The 21365-nt window shown below is 37.7% G+C and overlaps 1 protein-coding gene across 4 annotated transcripts in view; it reads right to left on the minus strand.

The window, feature by feature from the left end:
- The window catches only part of LOC120475877 (sickle tail protein), a 145769-nt gene that overhangs the window by 99615 nt on the left and 24789 nt on the right, over positions 1 to 21365 (minus strand). For 2 of the 4 annotated variants that reach the window (XM_089125897.1, XM_039666672.2), the window contains exon 1: positions 10931 to 11738. The exons of 1 other annotated variant lie outside the window; for it this stretch is intronic. In XM_089125897.1, coding sequence (XP_088982023.1) covers positions 10931 to 11234 — 304 coding nt within the window. In that variant the 5' untranslated portion in view covers positions 11235 to 11738. Of the gene's footprint in view, positions 1 to 10930; positions 11739 to 21365 lie in introns of those variants that run through there. One more of the 4 variants, XM_089125896.1, reaches the window with a different exon arrangement.

Raw genomic sequence — 21365 nt, forward strand, 5'->3', positions numbered from 1 at the left:
TCTGAGATTTGTTTTCATGATAATCAAATGTAAAGAGTTTTATCTCTAAAACTGTTTAGCGTATAATGCTAGTAATGGGGGCATATAATAAGTAAACAGAAATCGCTAGTTTATACCACTAACAAGGCTCAAAATAGCCCCACACTAACACAGTAACATAATGAGGGTTTCTACATACAAAACGAAGCATTGAGAACTTTGTAAGTGTACAGACCGTTTAATAAGAAGATATTTTATAAAGACAGTTCACTTCGTGTACAGGCAGCAGCCATCTTGGAAAACAGTCTCGACAAGTCGAACCACGAACGAAGTTCATACAGTTCAGCTCACTTGGCATGTCGTTCGTGGTTCAAATTATCGAGACTGTTTTCCAAAGATGGCTTCTGTCTGTATACACAAAGTGGACTGTCATTATAAAATATCTTCTTATTAAACGGTCTGTACACTTACAAAGTTCTCAATGCTTCGTTTTGCATGTATGGAGCCTCATTATGTTACTGTGTTAGTGTGGGGCTATTTTGAGTCTTGTTAGTGGTATTAACTAGCGACTACTTTTTACTTATTATATGCCCCCATTACTAGCGTTATATGCTAAACAGTTTTTAGAGATAAAACTCTTTACATTCGATTATCATGAAAACAAAACTCAGAGAACGGTCGACTAGGTACCAATGTGTAATTAGACCAAAGGTTCATTTTGCGCCGGAGGTCACCTTTAAACAATGGCTGCTTTTATTTTACATTTATTTTGGCAAAATAGTATAAAATACTGACCATTTGTTATCAACCATGACATGAAAGTAAATATATATCATCCTAGGGTGTCATCTAACTGACGCTTTTGACCATACGTCTAAATCCGACGCACATGGCAACCTTTAGAGTCAGTTAGATGACGTGGATAGGTTTAGGTCTGGGGTAGGGTTAGGCTTAGACCACTAGGAGGCGCGTCTCATATTGACGCTAAAGGGTGCCATGTGCGTCGGATGTTGACGCATGGTCAAAAGCGTCAGTTAGATCAGCCTTTCTCAAACTTTTTTCAGTCAGGGCACCTTTCAAAAGTGCATAAAATCTCAAGGCACCCCAGTGTAAAATATAATTTAAAAACACTGCATAACCCAAATTTAAATGCAAATGTCTTGTTTAGTTAGACAGAACAGTAATGAACAGAGCATAATATGAACTGTAAATAACAATAATAATAAAAACTTTATAGCACCTTTAAAAACAGGTTTGCAAAGTAATTCACAAAATAATTAATCAGAGACACAAACGCCATAAAACCGTAAGAGGTGGACCGCCCAATACAAGAACCCAATAACAAATCCAGACCAGTAGAACTCAAATGAAGTGCAGGATGCAGATAAAATAAAATAAAAATCCCAGACTCTTATGGGGATTTTCTTTTCAAAAAACGATCCATAATGCTGTAACTAAAGTGGCCTAAATTCACGTTTATTTTTACGTTTCTGTCAGTCTGAGGTGTTGCTATAACGCGTTGCTATGGATTGCGTCACTTGCGTCAAGTTGTGTACGTCTTGCTTCGGTCTTATGAGACGGATTTTTTTATGATTAATTTTATATATTTATCTAAAATGAATTTACAATTTTATTAATATGTTCATATGTTTAAAAAGAAGAATGTAAATATGTAAATTCAAATATATTTTATATATGAAATGTTTTTTTTTTTTCACATTTTTTTTAGCCTACGTAATTTTTTGGCGGCACCCCTGACACAGCTAGGGGGCACCCCAGTGTGCCGCGGCACCCACTTTGAGAAAGGCTGAGTTAGATGACGCCTTGGGATGACAACGGGCTGCCCTATCAGATATAGAGAGATATAGAGTCTTGGCCACTTTAACTTATATTTTAAGTAATGATGCAAGCAGATGAACTGTCACAGGAATTCCCCCACAGTGTTACTTTAAATAACATGCTCACATCTGGGAACCAAGACTGGATTCCCATCCAGGAATAGTCACAATGATAGGAAGGTACCATTTCTGTCTAATCCTGCCATTGGAGATCTAGTGAAAACAAAGATAAAATAACTTCACGTCTTGTCAGGAGTCAAGAAAACTCTGACAAGATGGTCTAGTCCATTTATCATAGGGTGTCGCAATAATATTGGGTAAATTGTCAGTGGTTGAGATGAGATCACACAGAGCGAAACAAAAACAGACATTCCGACACGGAGCACACATTTCAAAGTGAAATAACTGGCGGTAGCATTGTTTTTCAGAGAAACAAGTATGTGAACTTAGCATGATTCCTAAATCTCTGCAAATATGGAATTTGTATACTTTAGTACAGTCAACAAGTTACATACAGCACCAAATTACTAAAAATAAAATTAAATTAAAGATACATTTTTAAATAATTACATTTTAAATCATTTTACATTTAAATTAAAAAAAAATGTTTAAATTAAAAAATCTAAATCAAGATATGAATAAATACTACAACAGTACAACAACAGAGAAACACGATAGTAATAGAAAAGAGTGAATCTGTGTACATGTGCACGAACTGAAAGCTATACCACAGAATATGTTTGTCCAAACTAATTGCCTTTGTAGAGACATGGAACAGAGAGACGACATTTAAATCATCATTAAATTAGCAATCTTTTTAAAGAATATCCCATCCTCTTTCTTACAATGTAAGTAGATGAGGACTGGAGTTGTCAAGGTCCAAAAAGGACAAAAAAGCACCATAAAACTATCAAATTTTCTTAGTTCTACAGTGCACACAAAAGTGTTTTTTTTTTCTGCTGGAATCTACAACTTCAAAAGCTTTACCAACATCTCCAAGCTCCTGGAGGTTGTGCACGTTTTTATTGATTTCTGCTTAGGAGAGTTATATCTTATGGCTCCCCAATGACAACGTGGACATATCATGAAGAGGCACTAAACAGAATATGACCAAGTATCTGTTAGTGTGTACACCAACAACAAAGTTCTTTAGCAATAACAACCTTGGGCACTTAACGTCTGCAGTCTTCACGCGTGATGAGCCTCAGGGCATGAATTCAGCTCAGAGTCAACGAGATAAACAGTAACAACAAAACCAGGTGTAGCTCTTAATGTAGCTCTTCAGCTTCCCCCTCGGTCTTTAGCCCTTCTCTGACTCACATCACCCCAGACACTTTGTGACATCTAAACCGTGTCGAGCTACACCATAAATCAACACAAACTGCCTCAAATGTCAATATACTCGAGCAAATACACACAACTTGTTGGTTCTTGCTACAGCGTTTGTCTAAGGTGGGCATTGTTGAATAGGTCTCGCCCTCTCCTTTTCTTCCAGAATTAATTTACCTCAGGTTTTGGATACAAGCATAGTAATTCTCATTTTTCAAATACAAGCTTTCGTCTTTCTTTTGTGAAATCCAAGATAAGACGTTCTGAAAAATGTTCATACTGCTCTTTTCAATGCAAATAAAGAATAAGTAGACATTCTGTTGAACATCTCCTTTCATGGTCCGCAGAATAAAGAAAGTCATACAGTCAGTGACCTAATCAAAGTTTGTCTAAGGTGGGCATTGTTAAGCGTCTCTTCCTCCCCTTTTCTTCCAGATTTCATTGATCTCAGTTTCGGGTTACTGGGCGACTGTGTCCTGTACGCCATTTTTCGCTGCCGTGATGAGCTCAATAGAAAGGATTCTGGAGAATTCCTGAAGTAAGGAAAAGTATCTAAGTGCTACTCCCTCTCCTGACATTAACTCTCCTCAAGTGCTTTAGGAGACTAGAATATCTTGCAACACTGAATGATAAACCTTTCCTTTCTTTCTCTCCCTCCCCTTTTCGATCCTTCCTGCCAAACAGTGAACAATTACCAGATTCCATTGGCCATTAAGTTAAAGCACTCAGGCACTTTTCATTAGCTGAGCTGGTCGGTGACCTGTGGATCAACTTCTGCCCACATGAATTCAGTTTTTCACAAACAGAGCACTCCATCTGTCTGAAGGAATAATAGTCTGCTGGTCCGAGATTAATGTGGTGGCTTCCAAGCACAAAATACCCAATTTAGCAAATCTGGGACGAGCAAATAGGATCTATGTCCATCCATGCCTGCTTTATGTCTTTTGAGCACCTTAAAAATATGCATAAATAAAAAGCACAATATTTCTCAAGTGTAAAATAAAAATAAAAAAACTGGCAGTCTATGACCAGTTCACCCAAAATTATTTTATTGCTTTCTTTTTTTTCTGTGGAACACAAAACAAGATGTTTTGAAGAATGTTCATGCTGCTCTTTTCCATGCAAAGGAAGCACACACAGACAATCTACATTTATATTCCACAGAAAAAAGTCAGCATAAACCAGAACCCATGCTTTCTGGTCCACCAGCACGTCCGCTTGCCATGATGGTGCAAGCAAACCAGTAACTGCATCCCATACTGGTCCCAGCATGCATTATATACAGAATCTTAAGCTGGTAACAAGCAATGGCGGATTTTTCCAGCAGGGTTGTCTTCAGTTTAGACAATTCTGGATTAAGTGTCTCACTTTTTAATCAGAGAGGATTAAGGGTTAATGAGCAGTGTTCATTAATCTAGTGCCACTCGTAATCTCTTTATATCACTTCCTCTGGCTTCAGTCTCCGTTGCAACGACTGATTTATCTTAATTACAAGAACTTGTCCCTGTCTGACACTTTCACCAAAAATGATGGGATTATTCTGTTGTGATCATGAAAGAAGTAGTCCATCTATTATATAATTATATATATATTATAATTAGTAATGTTGAAAACAGGATTTAAGGATTCTTTAATGAATATTTCTTTTAAAAGAACAGCTTTTATTTTAAATAGAAATCAGATTAGAACTATCAGATTAGAAGTCTACTGTATTTAAGTCAATGAACTGGTTAGAACTAACATTTTAAACAGGCCTTATTATGCTTTTTTCCATTTGTAACATTCTTTAGTGTGCAATGTTTCTTTTTGAGCATGTCAGCAAAGTTTACAAAGCACAAAGCCCACTGCAAAGGGAGTTGTTCTCTATGCCAGTAAGCACTGCTTCTGAACTCCCTGAAATGCCTGGACTGTAGCCTTGAGTTTTCTTTCAGGAAAATATGCATCACTATATTTCTCAATTAAAACAATTCCTGCCCAAGGCTTATAAAATTGGGGGGCGACCCCTGGATGAGTTGCGTTAGCAGTGATGTCAGCAAACTTAAAAACGCTAACTTCAGAGGATTCATTCCAAGGTAGGAAAGCATCAAGGCACGTCCAAATCTAATGTTAGTTTCACTTCCTGTCTCCTGAGATGCCTTCATCCGATTCAATGCCTTTGATATCCCATAATCGTGTGCATACCATTCTGTGACAGTTGAGCTAAAAACTAAAGGTGACAGTTTGTGTAATTGTATGTTTTTGATGTAATTTGTAGTGAGAAATTACTATTATACTAATGAAACGTTCCCTTAGTTGACAACAAAACTCTCTCTATTTTGTAAATCCTAAAACCGTTATGCGGTCTCAGAAGTCTGTCCGGAGGTTTCGGACGCAGCCAGTGTGTTGATACTCGCAGTTATGGTAAAGGCCGTGGCATTTCTTAAACATGCTTAAAGCGGTTGACCAATCGCAGCACACTGGTGCAGTCGACCAATCAGAGCACATCACGTTTTTTTGGAAATCCGGGCTTCAGACCAGTAGCACCTCATTGCAGTAGAGTGGAGATGGGTAGGGTTAGGGGTGGGGTTAGGAATCAGGGGGTGGGCATGGGTAGGATTAGGGGTGTGGTTAGGGATCAGGGGGCGGAGATGGGTTTAGGTATATGTAAGGTGGTATATGTAAATCCCCCTGGATTTTATGTTCTGCTGTGAGGACCATCTCCTTCAGACAGGAACTAAACAGAGCGCTACTGACAGACTGGGGAAAGAGGTGCTTCAACAATGTAAATTGTGAAAAATAAGGTGTTTTTGCATGAAAGCATGACAACCTATTCAAGTAGACCCCAAAAACTAAATCAAGTCTTTGCAAAAGGGCATAATATGGCCTTTTTAAAGTCCCCTTGTGGTGAAAATCAAGCTTTTTATGTTGTTTATATGCTTTAAGACAAACATGTGCAAATTCATGTCAACAGAATTGCCGTTTAAAAGAGTATTTTCGGCAGTGATCTAAAGACAGTCAAAAACTCTGTTTGAAATCGCTGCTTTTTCTGACATCACAGGCTAACTTAAAATGTAAAAGTGCATTATTTTGGTGTACTCCTGGCTATCTCATAAACCCCCAGTGAAATGTTATGCTTCTTACATCAGCAGATTTCAGACTGATATGTTAAACATCAATCCAGGCGACCACTCATAGTCTAAGCATGCAGAAAAATTAAACAGTAAAAGCCTGAGTACAGATCCAACCAGCTTAAAATAAACTTGTGATGAGGGGGACTGTCTCTCCCTCCCTCTCTGCCCTCTCTCTTTCCCATAACCTCTGTCTGGCTGAACCATGAGTAAGCAAGACCACCCAGCCATGAAATTTACTGACTGTGATACAGTTCTTTGTCCCGCTACACCTGCTTGTGATAAACTTTCAAAGAGCACTAGCAGCAGTTTAAACAAAAGACTGAACCATTTTACCTGCAGATAAACAAAACCCCTTTAAGAAAGCCGACTGCTGATAAACACAAATCTCCTTTCACTCAATCTGTTAGATATAAAACGGGCAAAGAAAAAAGATCATGTATTTGATTTCCTTCCACATGTTTCTTTGAGGGCATGTTTAGGTAGAAAACATTGGTATCAGATCACAGGTGATTATAATAGACTTTTCTTCAAAGTACAAAGGAAAAGTTTTGTGTTTAAAAATAGTGTCATTACAAACTGGTAATTCCACTCTTCAGGGCAACTAACTCTTCAGTGGAAGTCTGATTTATAAGATTAAATACTAAAATCTGCATTATGTTTATTTAGACAATGAAATTACAAAAAGAGGCACACACATTATCTCTCCAGTTGGGAAATGTAATCATTCATTCCCTTTTCGAGAGCCATTCATCCATGTTATGACCTGTGCTTGAACTCTAAGTCTAGAAAACATTAACTTTTATATGGTCCATTTAAAATAAAAATCTAAAGAAAGCTACCTTTCACAATGTTTACCATTGGGAAGATCTGAGAGACAGTTTACCTAAAACTAAATATCTGAGACTATAGTTTGAATTAATCCCTTTTCTTTGCGTGACACATTTACATTAATGTACAAAATATAGCTCTTTCAGCATTATACTGAACATTGAATAAGCGAGCATTTCATGTATCATAGAACGAAAAAGCGGTTCTCTGAAGCGCGCGTAAACGTCACATCCTTTTGATTTTCCCTGCAAAAACGTTCCGAGCCCTTCACATATCAGTCAGGCTTTAGACAAAAGGTCCATTTTTTTAAGTTTCCTCACAAACTGTTCACACATTTGCAATAAAAACGTGATTTACATGAATATACACTTAAAAATTCTTAGATAGACCCTTTAATTGAAATAGTTGAAATAAAATAAAATATATAAATTAAATTTAGCAATACTTGGCAACTAACTGAAATAAAATATGTTTTAGTAATAAAAAATGACAAATTAATAAAACATAAATTAAAACAAAAACTGAAATTATATAAATAAAATCTAATTGTTTACAGATCTTTTTACACATTTGTCATATTAACCCCCCCCCCCCCAAATAATAGTATAGTATATAATAATACTAAATGAACACTTAAACTTTAAATTCAACATGTGCACCTGACGCTAACAATAAATATAGGCCAAAAAAGCAATATTTGAGACAGAGATGCACGATTTTTAATGAGTAACGACTCTTTCCACTCTTTTTACAAACTACATGACTTCAGAAAACATTTTATTTTTCAAAGGTTATTAAAATAACAGGAGCATTAATCATATAGCCTGGTTAAAACCAGACCATTCTCAGTTGTAACCGAGTTATGGTCTGGCAAAGCGTCAGACAAATCATTTCCAGAGGGGCGTCACCAACAGGCGTCGCGGGTAGACATAAAACCAATCAGAGCGATGAAGGAGATGACATATGCAGAGCGGCGGAGAAACATCTCAGAGTGTTGTTCTTTGTTCGGTTTTTAACAAAAAGGAAACGTTCAAATCGCTTAAAACAGGCGCGATAGCTGATTCGAACGAGTGATGTTCGACGGAGGCATCCATCTTTGTAATGTAGGCTACAAAATCTGCTTCAAAATCCCAGCGCTGTCGTCATCTTGTAAAGCCCGCCCCAACGTTTCTGATTGGTGCCGCGATTTCGACGGATTGGAAATGGGCTTGAATGAGCTCTTTGCCTGACTAACTTTAAGAGCAAATCTAAATTTGCCAGAAGTTGCCTGGGTTTTCCCAGGCTATTAATCATAAGTACTATGGAAAAAAAATGTGTATGAATTATAAGTTGTTCTTTTTGTTGTCTTTTGCTCTGTTGTCTAGTCATCATCCATCCATCAATGGCTCAAACTCTGTAAAATGTCAGTTGAGTGTAAAGGATTTGCCTTGAAAATGGTTTCAAACATATGTCTATGCCTCTTCTAAGCCACTATATCAATGGAGGACCAAGGTTCATGGTAACATCTGGATTCTACTGCCTTTTACTGCCATATTAGATGGAAAAGATGGAGGCAAACACATGTCAGAAAGCAGGTTTTACATAACAGCGATCAAACAAATGAATGACAAATAAGAGCGACAAACTCTTCCGCATGAATAAATAGGGATGTTAACCTCAAGAACTTTCAGTCCTTAATATCATCACAATCTAAATCCCCACCCCAGGGGTGCATTCCTGCAATTTCACTGAGAGGACATGACACAGTGTTTAATCACCACACATCAAGGGCTGTGATTGACAGGCCACAGAGGTGACAGGATCTGAGCCTTATATCACCATTTTAGAGCAAGTCTGAGTTGACATGGAGCTCTTCAACCACGACCAGCAGGATTAAAACCCACTGGGGCGGAATGCGATACAGAGGTGCTTAATCACACTCACAAACACATGCACACACACAAACTGGCATTAATCTGCACCCCACTGTGCTGGAATGGGGAGGCAATGTAATGCTGTGCCCAATGTTTTTCTTCAGCAAAAATCCACAAGAATCCAACCTACTGCTGATCTAATCCCACAAAACACAAAGTCATATATGAATAAATATAAAACCAGCACCAAACACTTTTATAATACCATCAATGCAATTTACTTACTGTATTCAGACACTTCAAACCAATAATGCGAATCCGATAAAACACCCGAATGCAATTAAACTGAATGCAAACAAAACAGTACGTTCCATTTTTACTCATACTCAACACAGATACTTCATCTCACAACAAACATAATAATATCTTAGACAAGCACTTGATTAAAAATGTAAATGTTTAGTCAACAATTAAAACTTAATGTCTACCCAATATGTCACGATATTAAGACTATTCAACTTATGACTAATACCACAAATATATAACTTAACACATCTGGTCTTAAAGGGATACTCTACTTTTTTGGAAATATGCTCATTTTACAACTGATCTCCGGTTCTGGCGGTACCAATTTTAGCATAGCTTAGCACACATCATTGAAGTGGACAAGACCATTAGCATTTCTCAAAAATAAATAATGACCAAAGTGTTTCGATATTTTTCCTGTTTAAAACTTGAGTCTTCTGTAGTTACATCGTGCACTAAGACCGACGGAAAATGTAAAGTTGCGAATTTCTAGGCTCAATATGGCTAGGAACTATACTCTCATTCCTGCGTAATAATCAATAAACTTTACTCCCGTAACATGAGTAAAGCAGGCGTAAGGATATGACGCAGCACCTAAAAATAGGCTACCTTACGTCAACATAACTACACAAACTTAGTCTCGGTCACGTTGGAAGTTACAGAGCTGGGGACTATTTTCAAAGGCTGCGTCATATCCTTACGCCTGCTGCACTCATGGTACGGCAGTAAAGTTTATTGATTTATTGAGTTTATTGATAGCCATTTCAGCCTAGAAAATCACAACTTTACATTTTCTGTCAGTCTTAGTGCACGATGAAAATACAGAAGAGTCAAGTTTGAAATAGGAAAAATATCGACAATTTTTTTTGACAAATGCTATTGGTCTTGTCCACTTCAATGATGTATGATAAGCTATGCTAAAAGTGGTACCGCCAAAACTGGAGATCGGCTGAATGGATTCAAAAACGGTAAAACATACGTTTAACACCTGGGGAGCTGTAAAATGAACCTATTTCCAAAAAAAAAGTGAAGTATCCCTTTAAAATCTGTAGGAATGAGACATTCTTTCTAAGTAACATGTGTTTTTTCTCCAGCAATGAGATTGCAAGAAAAGCAAATGGAGATTTTGGCTTAAGTCTTGTGTCTTCTGTGGGAAAAGATACTAGCAAATCTCGGAGTTTCAGAGATCTCAACAATGCCTTCTACCAAAAGACTGCAATATATAAGCTTGATATTTTAGTATGAAAAAAGACATTAGTCATTAAATGAAAACTTCTTTATGTCAACAATTGTGTCATGTGGTTCGATTTCCAATTCTCAAAGAATTTTGAGAGAACAAAAACATCAGCTGCAAAGTTGATGTGACGCACCTGAGAACATTTTTAACGACCCCTGAGCAACAAAAAAAGCAACATCTGCCCAAAAACTATTTGTTCTGGGAATCGATTCTTTAAAATAATGAAAACAGGAGATATGCGATCAACAGTGACCAAAGAATCCAAACGCCATCGGTCAAATATGAGAAGCGCAGTACATTGAAATCTAGTTGGCATATATTTATAAATATTGTTGGCTCTTAATGAATTGATTTTATTCCTCTTTTGTAAGTCGCTTTGGATAAAAATATCAGCTAAATGCATAAATGTAAAAGTATGTAGGTATCCACCTTTGATGATCTGATACTTACTGGGCTGTGTGACTTGTTGCTGGGTTATGTTTGCCATGGATCCTTTAGGTGGACTGATTCTGCTTCTTGGTTGGGCCACCTCGTCCTCTTCCTTTATTTTAGTGTTTTGCGGGATATGCGACTGTGTTGTCCCATTGACCGGAGGCCTTTGTCCGGCTATATTGCCCTCACTTCCTGTCCGCATCACCTTCTCCCCTATGCCGAGCATTTTGGGTCTTCCGGCAGGTGTATCCCGACGGGCCGAGGGGAGTTTGGAGCCGGGACCCGCCGAGGATGGGCGAGCAAGTCGTGAAGGTTTAGACATACTGTAGAAATGCTGGTTCAACTCGAGTGCACTCAATTAAGTCAGTTCATCAGTCACTCACATGATCTTCCATTTCAGTCGCCCAATCAAACTGCACAAGTAGAATATCCAGAATCGTGTTCCACAGGTGTCCAATTCCTCCCTGGATTTTCCACCGTATTCCACAGAGAATGAACTGCACCGTCTTGGTATTACTCTCCCTCCTTCTCTGTCATCTCTCTTCCTTCCTGTCCTTCCGTGTCTTTACTCACCGAACGAGTCCAGACGAGTGCAGGTAAAAGAACCAGACGGCGAGTGAGACGGAGGAGGAATGAGAGGGAAGGGGTTAATCACCACCTTTCCAAACAGAGCCTCCAGCGTTCCGAGGTGTATGCGTGTGCGTCTCGGGATGACTGACAAGGGGACAAACAGGGAAAAGCAGCTTGTTCTAATGTATCAGCGCATTCCAACACACAGTCTCAATCTCTCTCTCTCTCATTCTGCCGTCTCAAACTCCAACTCTCTCTCTCTCTCTCTCTCTCCACCTTCTTTTTTCCTCTTGTCTAGATGCTCTCAGCTTGGAAAGGCAGAAAAAGTCTCAATGCTTGGGAATAAAAAAGGAAAAGAATGAAAAGGGAGGAGAAAAGGTCTTCTGTTGCTGTCACAGCTGTGTGTACTGATCCTCATGCGAGTCTTTCTCTCTCTCTCTCTCTCTCTCTCTCTCTCTCTCTGCTGTCTTCAATTTAACAGGCTAGAAGACCATTGCTGTGGTGTGTGCTGTAGAAAATTACACATATACACACACGTGCCCGGGTATTTCTGGAGAATTACAAAGCGGCAAAAAGGAAAGCAGGATTATACTAACATAGCTAGTACTTGAGCTCTGCAGTGTGTGTGTGTGTGTATCAAAGCAAGGCATGCTGGAAGCTTTACTTTGTACTGAAAAGAGTTGAAAATGGAGGAAAAATCCTGTTTGCTGTTGTCAAAACAAGCACAGACACACTTGAAGAAAGTTTGCACAACTAAATAGTGAAAAAGGAGAGAGAGAGTGACAGAAAAACTTAATTGTGCTAGTAAAATATGCAGTATAAGGATCTTTTAGCAGTATCAAAGGTTCTTGGAGACAATTGTCATTATTTTTTTAATCTACAACAAAACCTAAGTAGAAAATAGACCAAAAATATGTAAAATATACAAATCTGATTTCTCATATTGCAAAACAATTCTAAAATCAACAATCATTTATTTCTCATCAAATTAAATATATACAAGGTTAATTTGTTTTTAACAATTATATATGATTGTTTAAACTGATAGTTTTTTTTATAGTTTTTAAATTAATTTATGTGCTTTTACCATCATAATTCACTAATCTAATAAACACATAATTCACACATCTAATAAAAATCTCAGGGCATATGCTGAGCTTGTAAAAAATTAACATCATCCATCTCTTTTCATCACTCAAGATTTGCTCTGCACCGTCTCACAGTGTGCAGTTTTTACCCAGGGTGCTCAGAGACATAAATCTGATACATCTCAGTTTATCATTTTACTAGTAAAAACACAAACTATATATTATGGGTCAAACAATGTATTGTATAAAGGGTTTGAACGGATAACCTAACACAGTCTCATCCCAAAACGTCATATAACTGACGTTTTGGGACGTATTTTGACCATACGTCAATATCAGCCTTTTTAGGGCCCCCTTAAACGTCGGTAGATGGCGATCCCGGGCCGTCATACAACTGACGCTTTACCTTTAACGTCAGTTAGGTGACGGGTTAGGTTTAGGGTTAGGTTTAGGTATGGGGTAGAGTTAGGATCCCATAACCTCATCTACCGACGTTTAAGGGGGCCCTAAAAAGGCGAATATTGACGTATGGTCAAAAGACGTCCCAAAACGTCAGTTATATGACGTCTTGGGGTGAGACCGGGTTGGATAACCTAGTAACCCAAAAGGCTGTGCCTCTCGCCTCTTCACTAGATCGCCGCCCTGGGATTCCATTTCACAGAAAAGCCCGGATCAAGCCATTCAGAGGCGGGATATTTACCTTTGGATTTCATACCCAGGGAGTCCCAGGAGCAGATTTGGCTGCCACACAATCCATAAAAAAGCTACAAGTAAACTGCATATGCACAAGAGATTTAAATGTACGACATTTCATCACTGGATTAAACCCCCGCTGACATGGCCATCTGGACAAACCATACATCAATCATTTTAACACAAAGAAGGTGATCATATCGGAACATATCAGTGTGGAGTCTGGAGTGAGAAGTGACCTATTTAAAGGGGTGGTTTACTGCTTTTTTTCTTTGCATGATTGTGTTCATGGGGTGCAAATGCAATATAACATGTATTTGTGGTTTTTCTTTTTTAAAAAGTCTTATTTTTCATATGTTTCACCTTTATTGTAAGCCGCTTTCTCCTCTGTCATTTGAATGACTGGTTGACTTCCTGAGTCTATGAAACCACTCCCTCAGAAACAGGAAGTGGACTCTGATTGGTTAGTTTGGGCCGGTGTGTTGTGATAGGCTAAACTGTAGTGCACGTTGTCCGGAAAATTCACGGCCATTACCTTTACGGGCGAAGTTGCTTGTGTTGTTTATGTCAAATTTAAATAATGTTGTCGATACTGCAGTATCAGTTTGAGCCAGAATCTCCCTAAACACGGCTCTTACTAAACGTTTCTGAACGGTAATTTGCCTATATTTTTTAAACTTTATACACGTTTGTCTTACACAAAATAGCCTCGAACTGACTGGCCACTATATACACAAACAGCGCTGGCATTGGTTTACGTTCTTGATCAAATCGAAAAATAACACCATAAAGTATATATACATGAAAAATACATTTACAAAATTAGTACATATACAAAATTCAGGTCCAAAATGTTTGTACGCGTTTGTCGTAGACACAAAATAGCATAACTAGTAGCCTAGTGGCTATAAAGCCAGCGCTGGAATTTGATAAAACTAAAACATTACGTCTGAAATTATACATGCAAATACATTTAAAATGATGAAGTCTTAGCCTACTTACAGGTTGTGGCCCAACAACAGCTGCCTCTTTTTTTAAAGTTGGAACTGCTTCATGTTTTAGTAACAGTTTCTTGTTGAATCCGGTGTTGAATTCGTGGAGATTCTGGAAGCTGTTTTTCTTAAAGTGCGCAGCACAGAGAGCTATGTCATTTTCAGGAACATAATCAAACATAAATTGTATCCATTGTTGACGAACTACAATGTCCGTGGGAAGCTCGAACACAGAAGACCTGACAGCTTGATGAACACAACACACTCGACGAGGCCATGCCCTTTTTTTGCATATTCCGGAGGGAGGGTTGATGTAAATGTGTGGGTTAGTGACGTCTAAAACCTGTTGTAGTCCCATTCGTGTCGTTTTTGTAGGCATTAAACATCCTGATTTTTTTGACGATATCTCTGCTTACACTGAACTTTCAGCGCTGCAACTTTGCAGATACTATTCATGCACCAACAGCAACATTACACACTATTTCAAATTTTTAAAAAAGTGAAATCGCAATCAACCACCCCTTTAAGAAGGGATCATTTTGGATCACCAAAATGGACATTCTTTGCAAAGTACACGTATATGCATATCCAAGCAGAGAAAAACTAAACCAGGGTACCATGGCTGACTTTTGACCTACATTTCTTTCCTACTAAATGACCTTTGACTATTCTATATACAAAACAGATGTGCCCATTTTCAAACGTTCAAACTTGTATAATGCAGATGTTGTGTATTGGCTTCTGTGTGCACATACATATGTGTGGTTTGCATGTGATATGTGTGCCTCAGCCTGTGAGCTTGCATATGTATTTGCGTGTGTTTTGGGGTGATTTAAAAGCCCTCTAATAATACACTATTTGTCTGCCTCATGGCTCCACCCTATGGACTCCATTCACTGCTATTGCTCAGTGTAAGCTATATTTAACTCTTTAAATAATATATGACCTATGAGACTGCTTCTTTTTAAACCATTTTCCATTCATTTTACCCACAAACTTTATACCCAAACTATTTACATTTTTTCTCATAAGTTATTTATAAGGAGTCGTATTCATGAAACACAAGTAAAATGAATTTGTATACACAATTTTTATATAACTTATAATTATTTATAATATCAAAATTTGACTTAATTATTTATTTACTAATAATTAATTTAATTATTTATGAATTATTTACTTTTTTTTTGTTTTAAATTTTAGTTTTGCAAACAATTAGGTAGTTGGACCCGAGTAAATCAAAGGATTTTTTAAACATTTTTGGACAGTGGTGACCCTTACCTGACATATTCAACTCTTGTGTCCCGTTACTAAATAATCCAGAGCAAACAACGAGTGTGTATCAGGTAAAACATCTTAAGAGTTTCCCAGAAGCAAACAGATACATCATATCTTGAGTGTCTCATACCTTACTATCAGCAGAGTGAATCATTACTGTCGCGACATGAAAAGGCTGTGTGTGTGTGTGTGTGTGTGTTTTCATGCCCCCAGTTTCTTCAAACAAATTCAGATATTCATGAGCCAGAACTGATTTCTCCATAGAAAGCATACAGCTCCTCAAGTGTTTCCTGTTATCCCTGATGATGTAATCACACTAGGAGTCTCACTATGTCTTTGAAAGAGGTTGTCTGTGATAAAAGTGCATATTATTGCAGCAATAATAATTTTACACACATAATTTTATGGATATTCATATATAATTACTGGTATTCACTAATGCAAGCCTCACTATTACTATTGTGTTTACTATCTGTGTGTTGCATGTTGCACAACTCTTTTTTTCCCCCATCAACTTACATTTGCTTACATTAGTGCTTATATAATTTACACCTTGTGACACTAAAATAGACCATTTAACCTTTTTACAATTCACACCTCCTCATCTCAGCACCCCACCTCCTCAGAGACGCATTGCTCTTTCTCCAGACGCCTATAATGACTATTCCTGACTCACAGCTTTCAAAACGGCATTGCAGGTTTTTGCTACGAGAAAAGCTCACCTGAGGTAAGTAAAAACGACTCTTTTAAAAATGCCTCATAAAGTTTAACCAGAAGACAAACAATTATACTGTTACATTCCTCTGTAATGAGCCAAAGATCGCATGTCAGACCATTGCAAGAATATACAGGGATTGAAATTCCAGATGCTATAATGGGAATAATTAACTTAAAAATGCCCAGAAGTCATATACAAAATTCAAGGTTGAAAATAGTCAACTTCTTGGATCAAACAACCAAGAGCACTTTCCTCCAATCCTGAGCAATAAAGACAGATAATAAAAGTATCTTAGACGGCTGGAAAAAATACTTAATAATGTATTCAGTACTAATAAACAGACTGAAAGTAAAATGACAGACATGTAATTTGTTAGTTAAGACATAAATTAAGTGGATTGATGGAAGAATGCAATATTTATATTTATAATATATTTATATATTATAATATATTTATAATATATTTATATTTATAATATTTATGCAATATATAAGTCCAATAAAGATTATTTAAACGTAAGTAAAGCAGTACACTCTCAGAAAAAAAGGTACAAAAGCTGTCATTGCGACTGTACCTTTTCAAAAGTACCTAAAGGTTGCATATTGGTACCTTAATGGTACATATTAGTACCTAAAATGTACATAATAGCAACTAAAATGTCCATACTAGCACCTAAAATGTACATAATAGCAACTAAAATGTACATATTAGCACCTAAATGTCCATACTAGCACATAACATGTACATAATAGCACCTAAAATGTACATATTAGCACCTAAATGTACATATTAGCACCTTAATGTCCATATTAGCACCTAAAATGTACATATTAGCACCTAAATGTCCATATTAGCACCTAAAATGTCCATATTAGCACCTAAAATGTACATACTAGCACCTAAATGTCCATATTAGCACCTTAATGTCCATATTAGTACCCAAAATGTACATATTAGCACCTTAATGTCCATATTAGCACCTAAAATGTACATATTAGCACCTTAATCTCCATATTAGTACCTAAATATATATTAGCACTAAATGTCCATACTAGCACCTAAAATTTACATATTAGCACCTAAATGTCCATATTAGCACCTAAAATGTACATATTAGCAACTAAAATAGACAAAAGTTTTCCCTTTTGAAAAGGTACAGCCCAAGTGACGGCTTTTGTACCTTTTTTCTGAAAGTGTATCAAACTTTCAAAGGACATATATGATATTGTAGTGGGAGTAAATAAAATAAAATAAAATAATTTAAAAAAGTTACAAAAAAAAAAAAAAAAAGAAAGAAAAGAAAAGATTGTGACAGTGTTTTACAGTAAAATGATTTGTTGAGATTCCTGACCTCTGCGTCTCTGGGGCCCCCATGTGGCCTGACCATTAAACTCCATCTTCATCTGATGCACTGTAGTGAATATAAACTAATGAATGCTTGCTCTGACTTCAATTTGTGCATTTTGAGTCATTTTATGACCTTTAAAAGTCTCTCTATTATCAATAAGTATTTCTCCCCACGTGTGAAAACTGTCACAAAAAAGGAATATTTGACTGTCTTGACATTTTGCATGTCAAAGAGTCACTCAGCAAAAGTGCATTATCTATCGTTTGTGATTAAACTGAAAAGTCCACATTCATTGATTGTATTTTTTTAAGACTGCTGGGAGAATTACAGTTACAAATGATGCCTATTATCTCTGTTCTCCAATAAACCTTTTTGTCATTTGTTAACTCCTTGCTTTATTAAGACCAATGCACCATAAGTTGGCAAAGCTAGAGTAATGGTTGAGGAACTCTTGAAGAGGATGTAAATAAGAGACAGTGACAGAAGCCTTATGGGCTTATTGATTTTAGCTCAGGACTCTGTGCCAGGCTAATACAGGTCTAAAAGATGAGCACAGAACCGTTACAAAGCTGCCAAACACACCAATAGAAGTATTCCAGATGGAAGAAAAATCTCAGTTTAAATCAATTGTGCCACTTTTATATTCAAATCAAAACCAGTGATTTTAACGCTAACACTACATTCACCTAGACACATTTATCTGTAAGCGAGAAGAATTTGCACCTTATGCAATTTAAACATCATGCAAAAACCTTCAATTGAAGCAGATTCATTTAAAATGGTGAATGTGATTCTTGAGCATGAAATCAAGAACTCTTGTGTAAAACTAATTGCGCTGCTTTTCTGCGCTGGAGAGACATGGAGAATCTGTATGGAAATGTCGTTTGAGGAGCAAATACTGTAATTGCAATAGCTGAAATGTGTATTCAGCAGTTCAGTGGGCTGTAGCGTATTAAGGTGCCTGATGTCTAGCTAGACTTCATCTGCATTCTGGCCAAGACCTGTCCAGTCGAGACAGTTAGAGACCATCTGATATATAAAATATGAACGTTTTTGAGCCAATCACCTGTGAGATGTCTATCTGAATGCTAGAATGTCATCTGACTGATTAATCATCTGCCAATTGTTAAAATAAACAAATAAATGCAAATTTTATGTGTAATATAAAATAGAAATTCTTTGGCTCAAAAAATTTACATTTTAAATCATGTATACTTCTAGATAGTCATCTGCCTGCCAAGCAACTGCCATTGAGATAAATGGGAGTCCTAAAAGATTGAATCTTGTAAACTGGTTGCAAATTGAATCTTGCCATTTTGAGAAAGCTTCAGCCATTTTTTTCCTCAGTTATATCAATCAAATAGTCTCTGAATGGACTACGGCTGCGCCATCTGAGACTGGAAACTCACCTGAACGCCCCAGTTGTTAGTGCTAAACTTGTAAACTCAGGTTCATCCTTTTTGTTTCTTTGTTTTTCTCACTTTCTCTATCCCCTGAACGAACACAGCCTTGGCCCTTTATGCAGCTGGGTTATGTTAATATGTAATTATTCCACCGTTCAAACCATCAAAATGGATTTTAAAAGGTCACTGCAGGGTGTGTGAGAGCAGCTATAAAAGCCAGGGTCAGTACTCAGTCTGAGGGTGACTAACATAACCACTAGCATGAGCACCAAAACAGTGTGGCTGGAGTCAAACAAGGGGAAGGGTGACAGAGTCATCGCTTTTTACTCCGATTTACTGGCTGTTAATAAAATGAATGGAATTGTGTGTTTTCAGGGTATAAGGTCATGCTGTATCTGATACTGCTAAATTCAGGTCTAGGGACCTATATAAAGCTGCTAACACTAATGGAACAAAAGTTAGCAAAAAGCTAATTTTTAAAGCTAAATTTAAATGTCGAAAACAGTTAAATTTGAACTTGTAATGCTCTTTAGTATGTTAGTGACATCATAATTAGTGTACTTTTTTAAAGCACAATAAAAGATTATTAAAACATGATTATTCTAAATGTACTTTAATGTGAAACTTTAATTTGACGTCATTACAATGTTCACTTTTCAAGTGAATTTAAGTGTATTAAGAAATATAGTCATGCAATTACACTTAAATTGCATTTTATTAAATTACTATTATCTGTAAGTACAGCTGTTATCTGTAAATACGGCACGGCTCGGATGAATCCAATGTTTTGAAGAGAATGAGCGGCTGTGAGTCACCGCGCCGTGTGGATACTGTCATTCGGAATCACAGATTCTACTTTTTGTAGAATGTCATCTGAACAAGTAACATCCACTTTTGCTTTGACCAACTTAGGGCAAAAAAAGCACTGCAGTAAATCTAACGATCGCTTATCATATCATGTCAAAACATGCAAATTATACTTTGTTCTCAAAAGGGTGCATTGCTAGCCTGGATGCCAGCCCGAACTTCGCCCACAACATTTTTTGGTCTGGAAGTTCGGTCTGGACTCGATCCATTGAGGAGAAATTATGATCAGTCAAAAAATAAACGGCCCAATCAAATTGCCAGGGCGGGCTTTAAACGATGATGGACAGATGATCTGCAAGGATGTAATCATCACGTTATCAAAGAGCGCTAACTGATTTCCCTCAGAGATGACTGCAGCTGGAGAATTGAGATGTATCGATTACGCTGTCGCGTCTGTTGTAAAATAAATCGACAGCGCATTAATTTTAATAGACAAACAGAGAACTGCAATCAAGGCATTGGTCGATCGGAAAGATATTTCTGGCGTCCTTCCTACATGATTCGGGAAAAGTGTAACTTATCAGCTAGCTCTGACGGTCGTTAAGAAGATGGGACGTAATGAAAAGCCTGTGGTCGTTGTGGTTTCTCCTTTGGTTGCACTCATGGAGAAGTAAGTAAAGAAGCAACACTCGTTATTTAACTTCTAAAATAAGTAAGTTCTATAGTTGAAAACTGCGCTATGCAAAGGAGTTGACTTACTGCGTTGCTCTGATTCGTTGTAGGTTTACCGACTATCCAATTGAGTGGAGAGGTTTTTTTTTCCTGGTTCGGTTAAGATACGCCTCATAATCAAAGCCCAATGGAGGAGTTTCAGACTCATATTCTCAATAGATTATGAGTATGACGAAGTCAGGCTAGCGCATTGCACACATGACAATATATTTTTGTCTGAAGGGACTGTTTGGTAGGCAAGCCCCGAGGCATGGCGAGAAGACGCAGTCTCTCGGGGAGCATAGGTTACAGTCATAACCTGAGACGTTCCCTTTCTCAAGGGAATTCGCACTGCTTCGAATGACGCTTTGGGGAACGATATACCTGCGCCACCATGCTGTGGCAAGTGCATGTCCATTGGCAGTGACAACTGTCAGAACCAGCAAATCAATGAAACGCTAGAACCACCAACTCTCAGGTCACACTGGGCTGTCAATGACAGCATTCCCTACGTTAATAGCCCAATCTATATGTTCCACAGGAACCCTCCATAAACATAGTTTAATGAAAGGCCTGCCTCCTCAAGTCCTCGGACCACAACTTCAAATTAGAAGGGGTCCCTTCTAGGGAATGTGACTAGGGAACTCGAAAGAGCCTCATCTAATCACTATTCGGGGACGTACCACCCGAAATGCCACCAGGACGGCCTGGCCAGGTGTCACTTAGATAGACACCTCAGTCTGGCGACTTCCTGTCTGTCCAAACACAGAGCCTCTGGACACTTGCTTTTAGGTAAGGCATCCAAACCGAGGGACTACGGAGCTGGCAGTGAACCACTCGACCTG

Source organism: Pimephales promelas, chromosome 22 (assembly GCF_988280905.1).
Source record: "Pimephales promelas chromosome 22, fPimPro1.hap1.1, whole genome shotgun sequence".
Taxonomy (NCBI): Eukaryota; Metazoa; Chordata; class Actinopteri; order Cypriniformes; family Leuciscidae; genus Pimephales; species Pimephales promelas.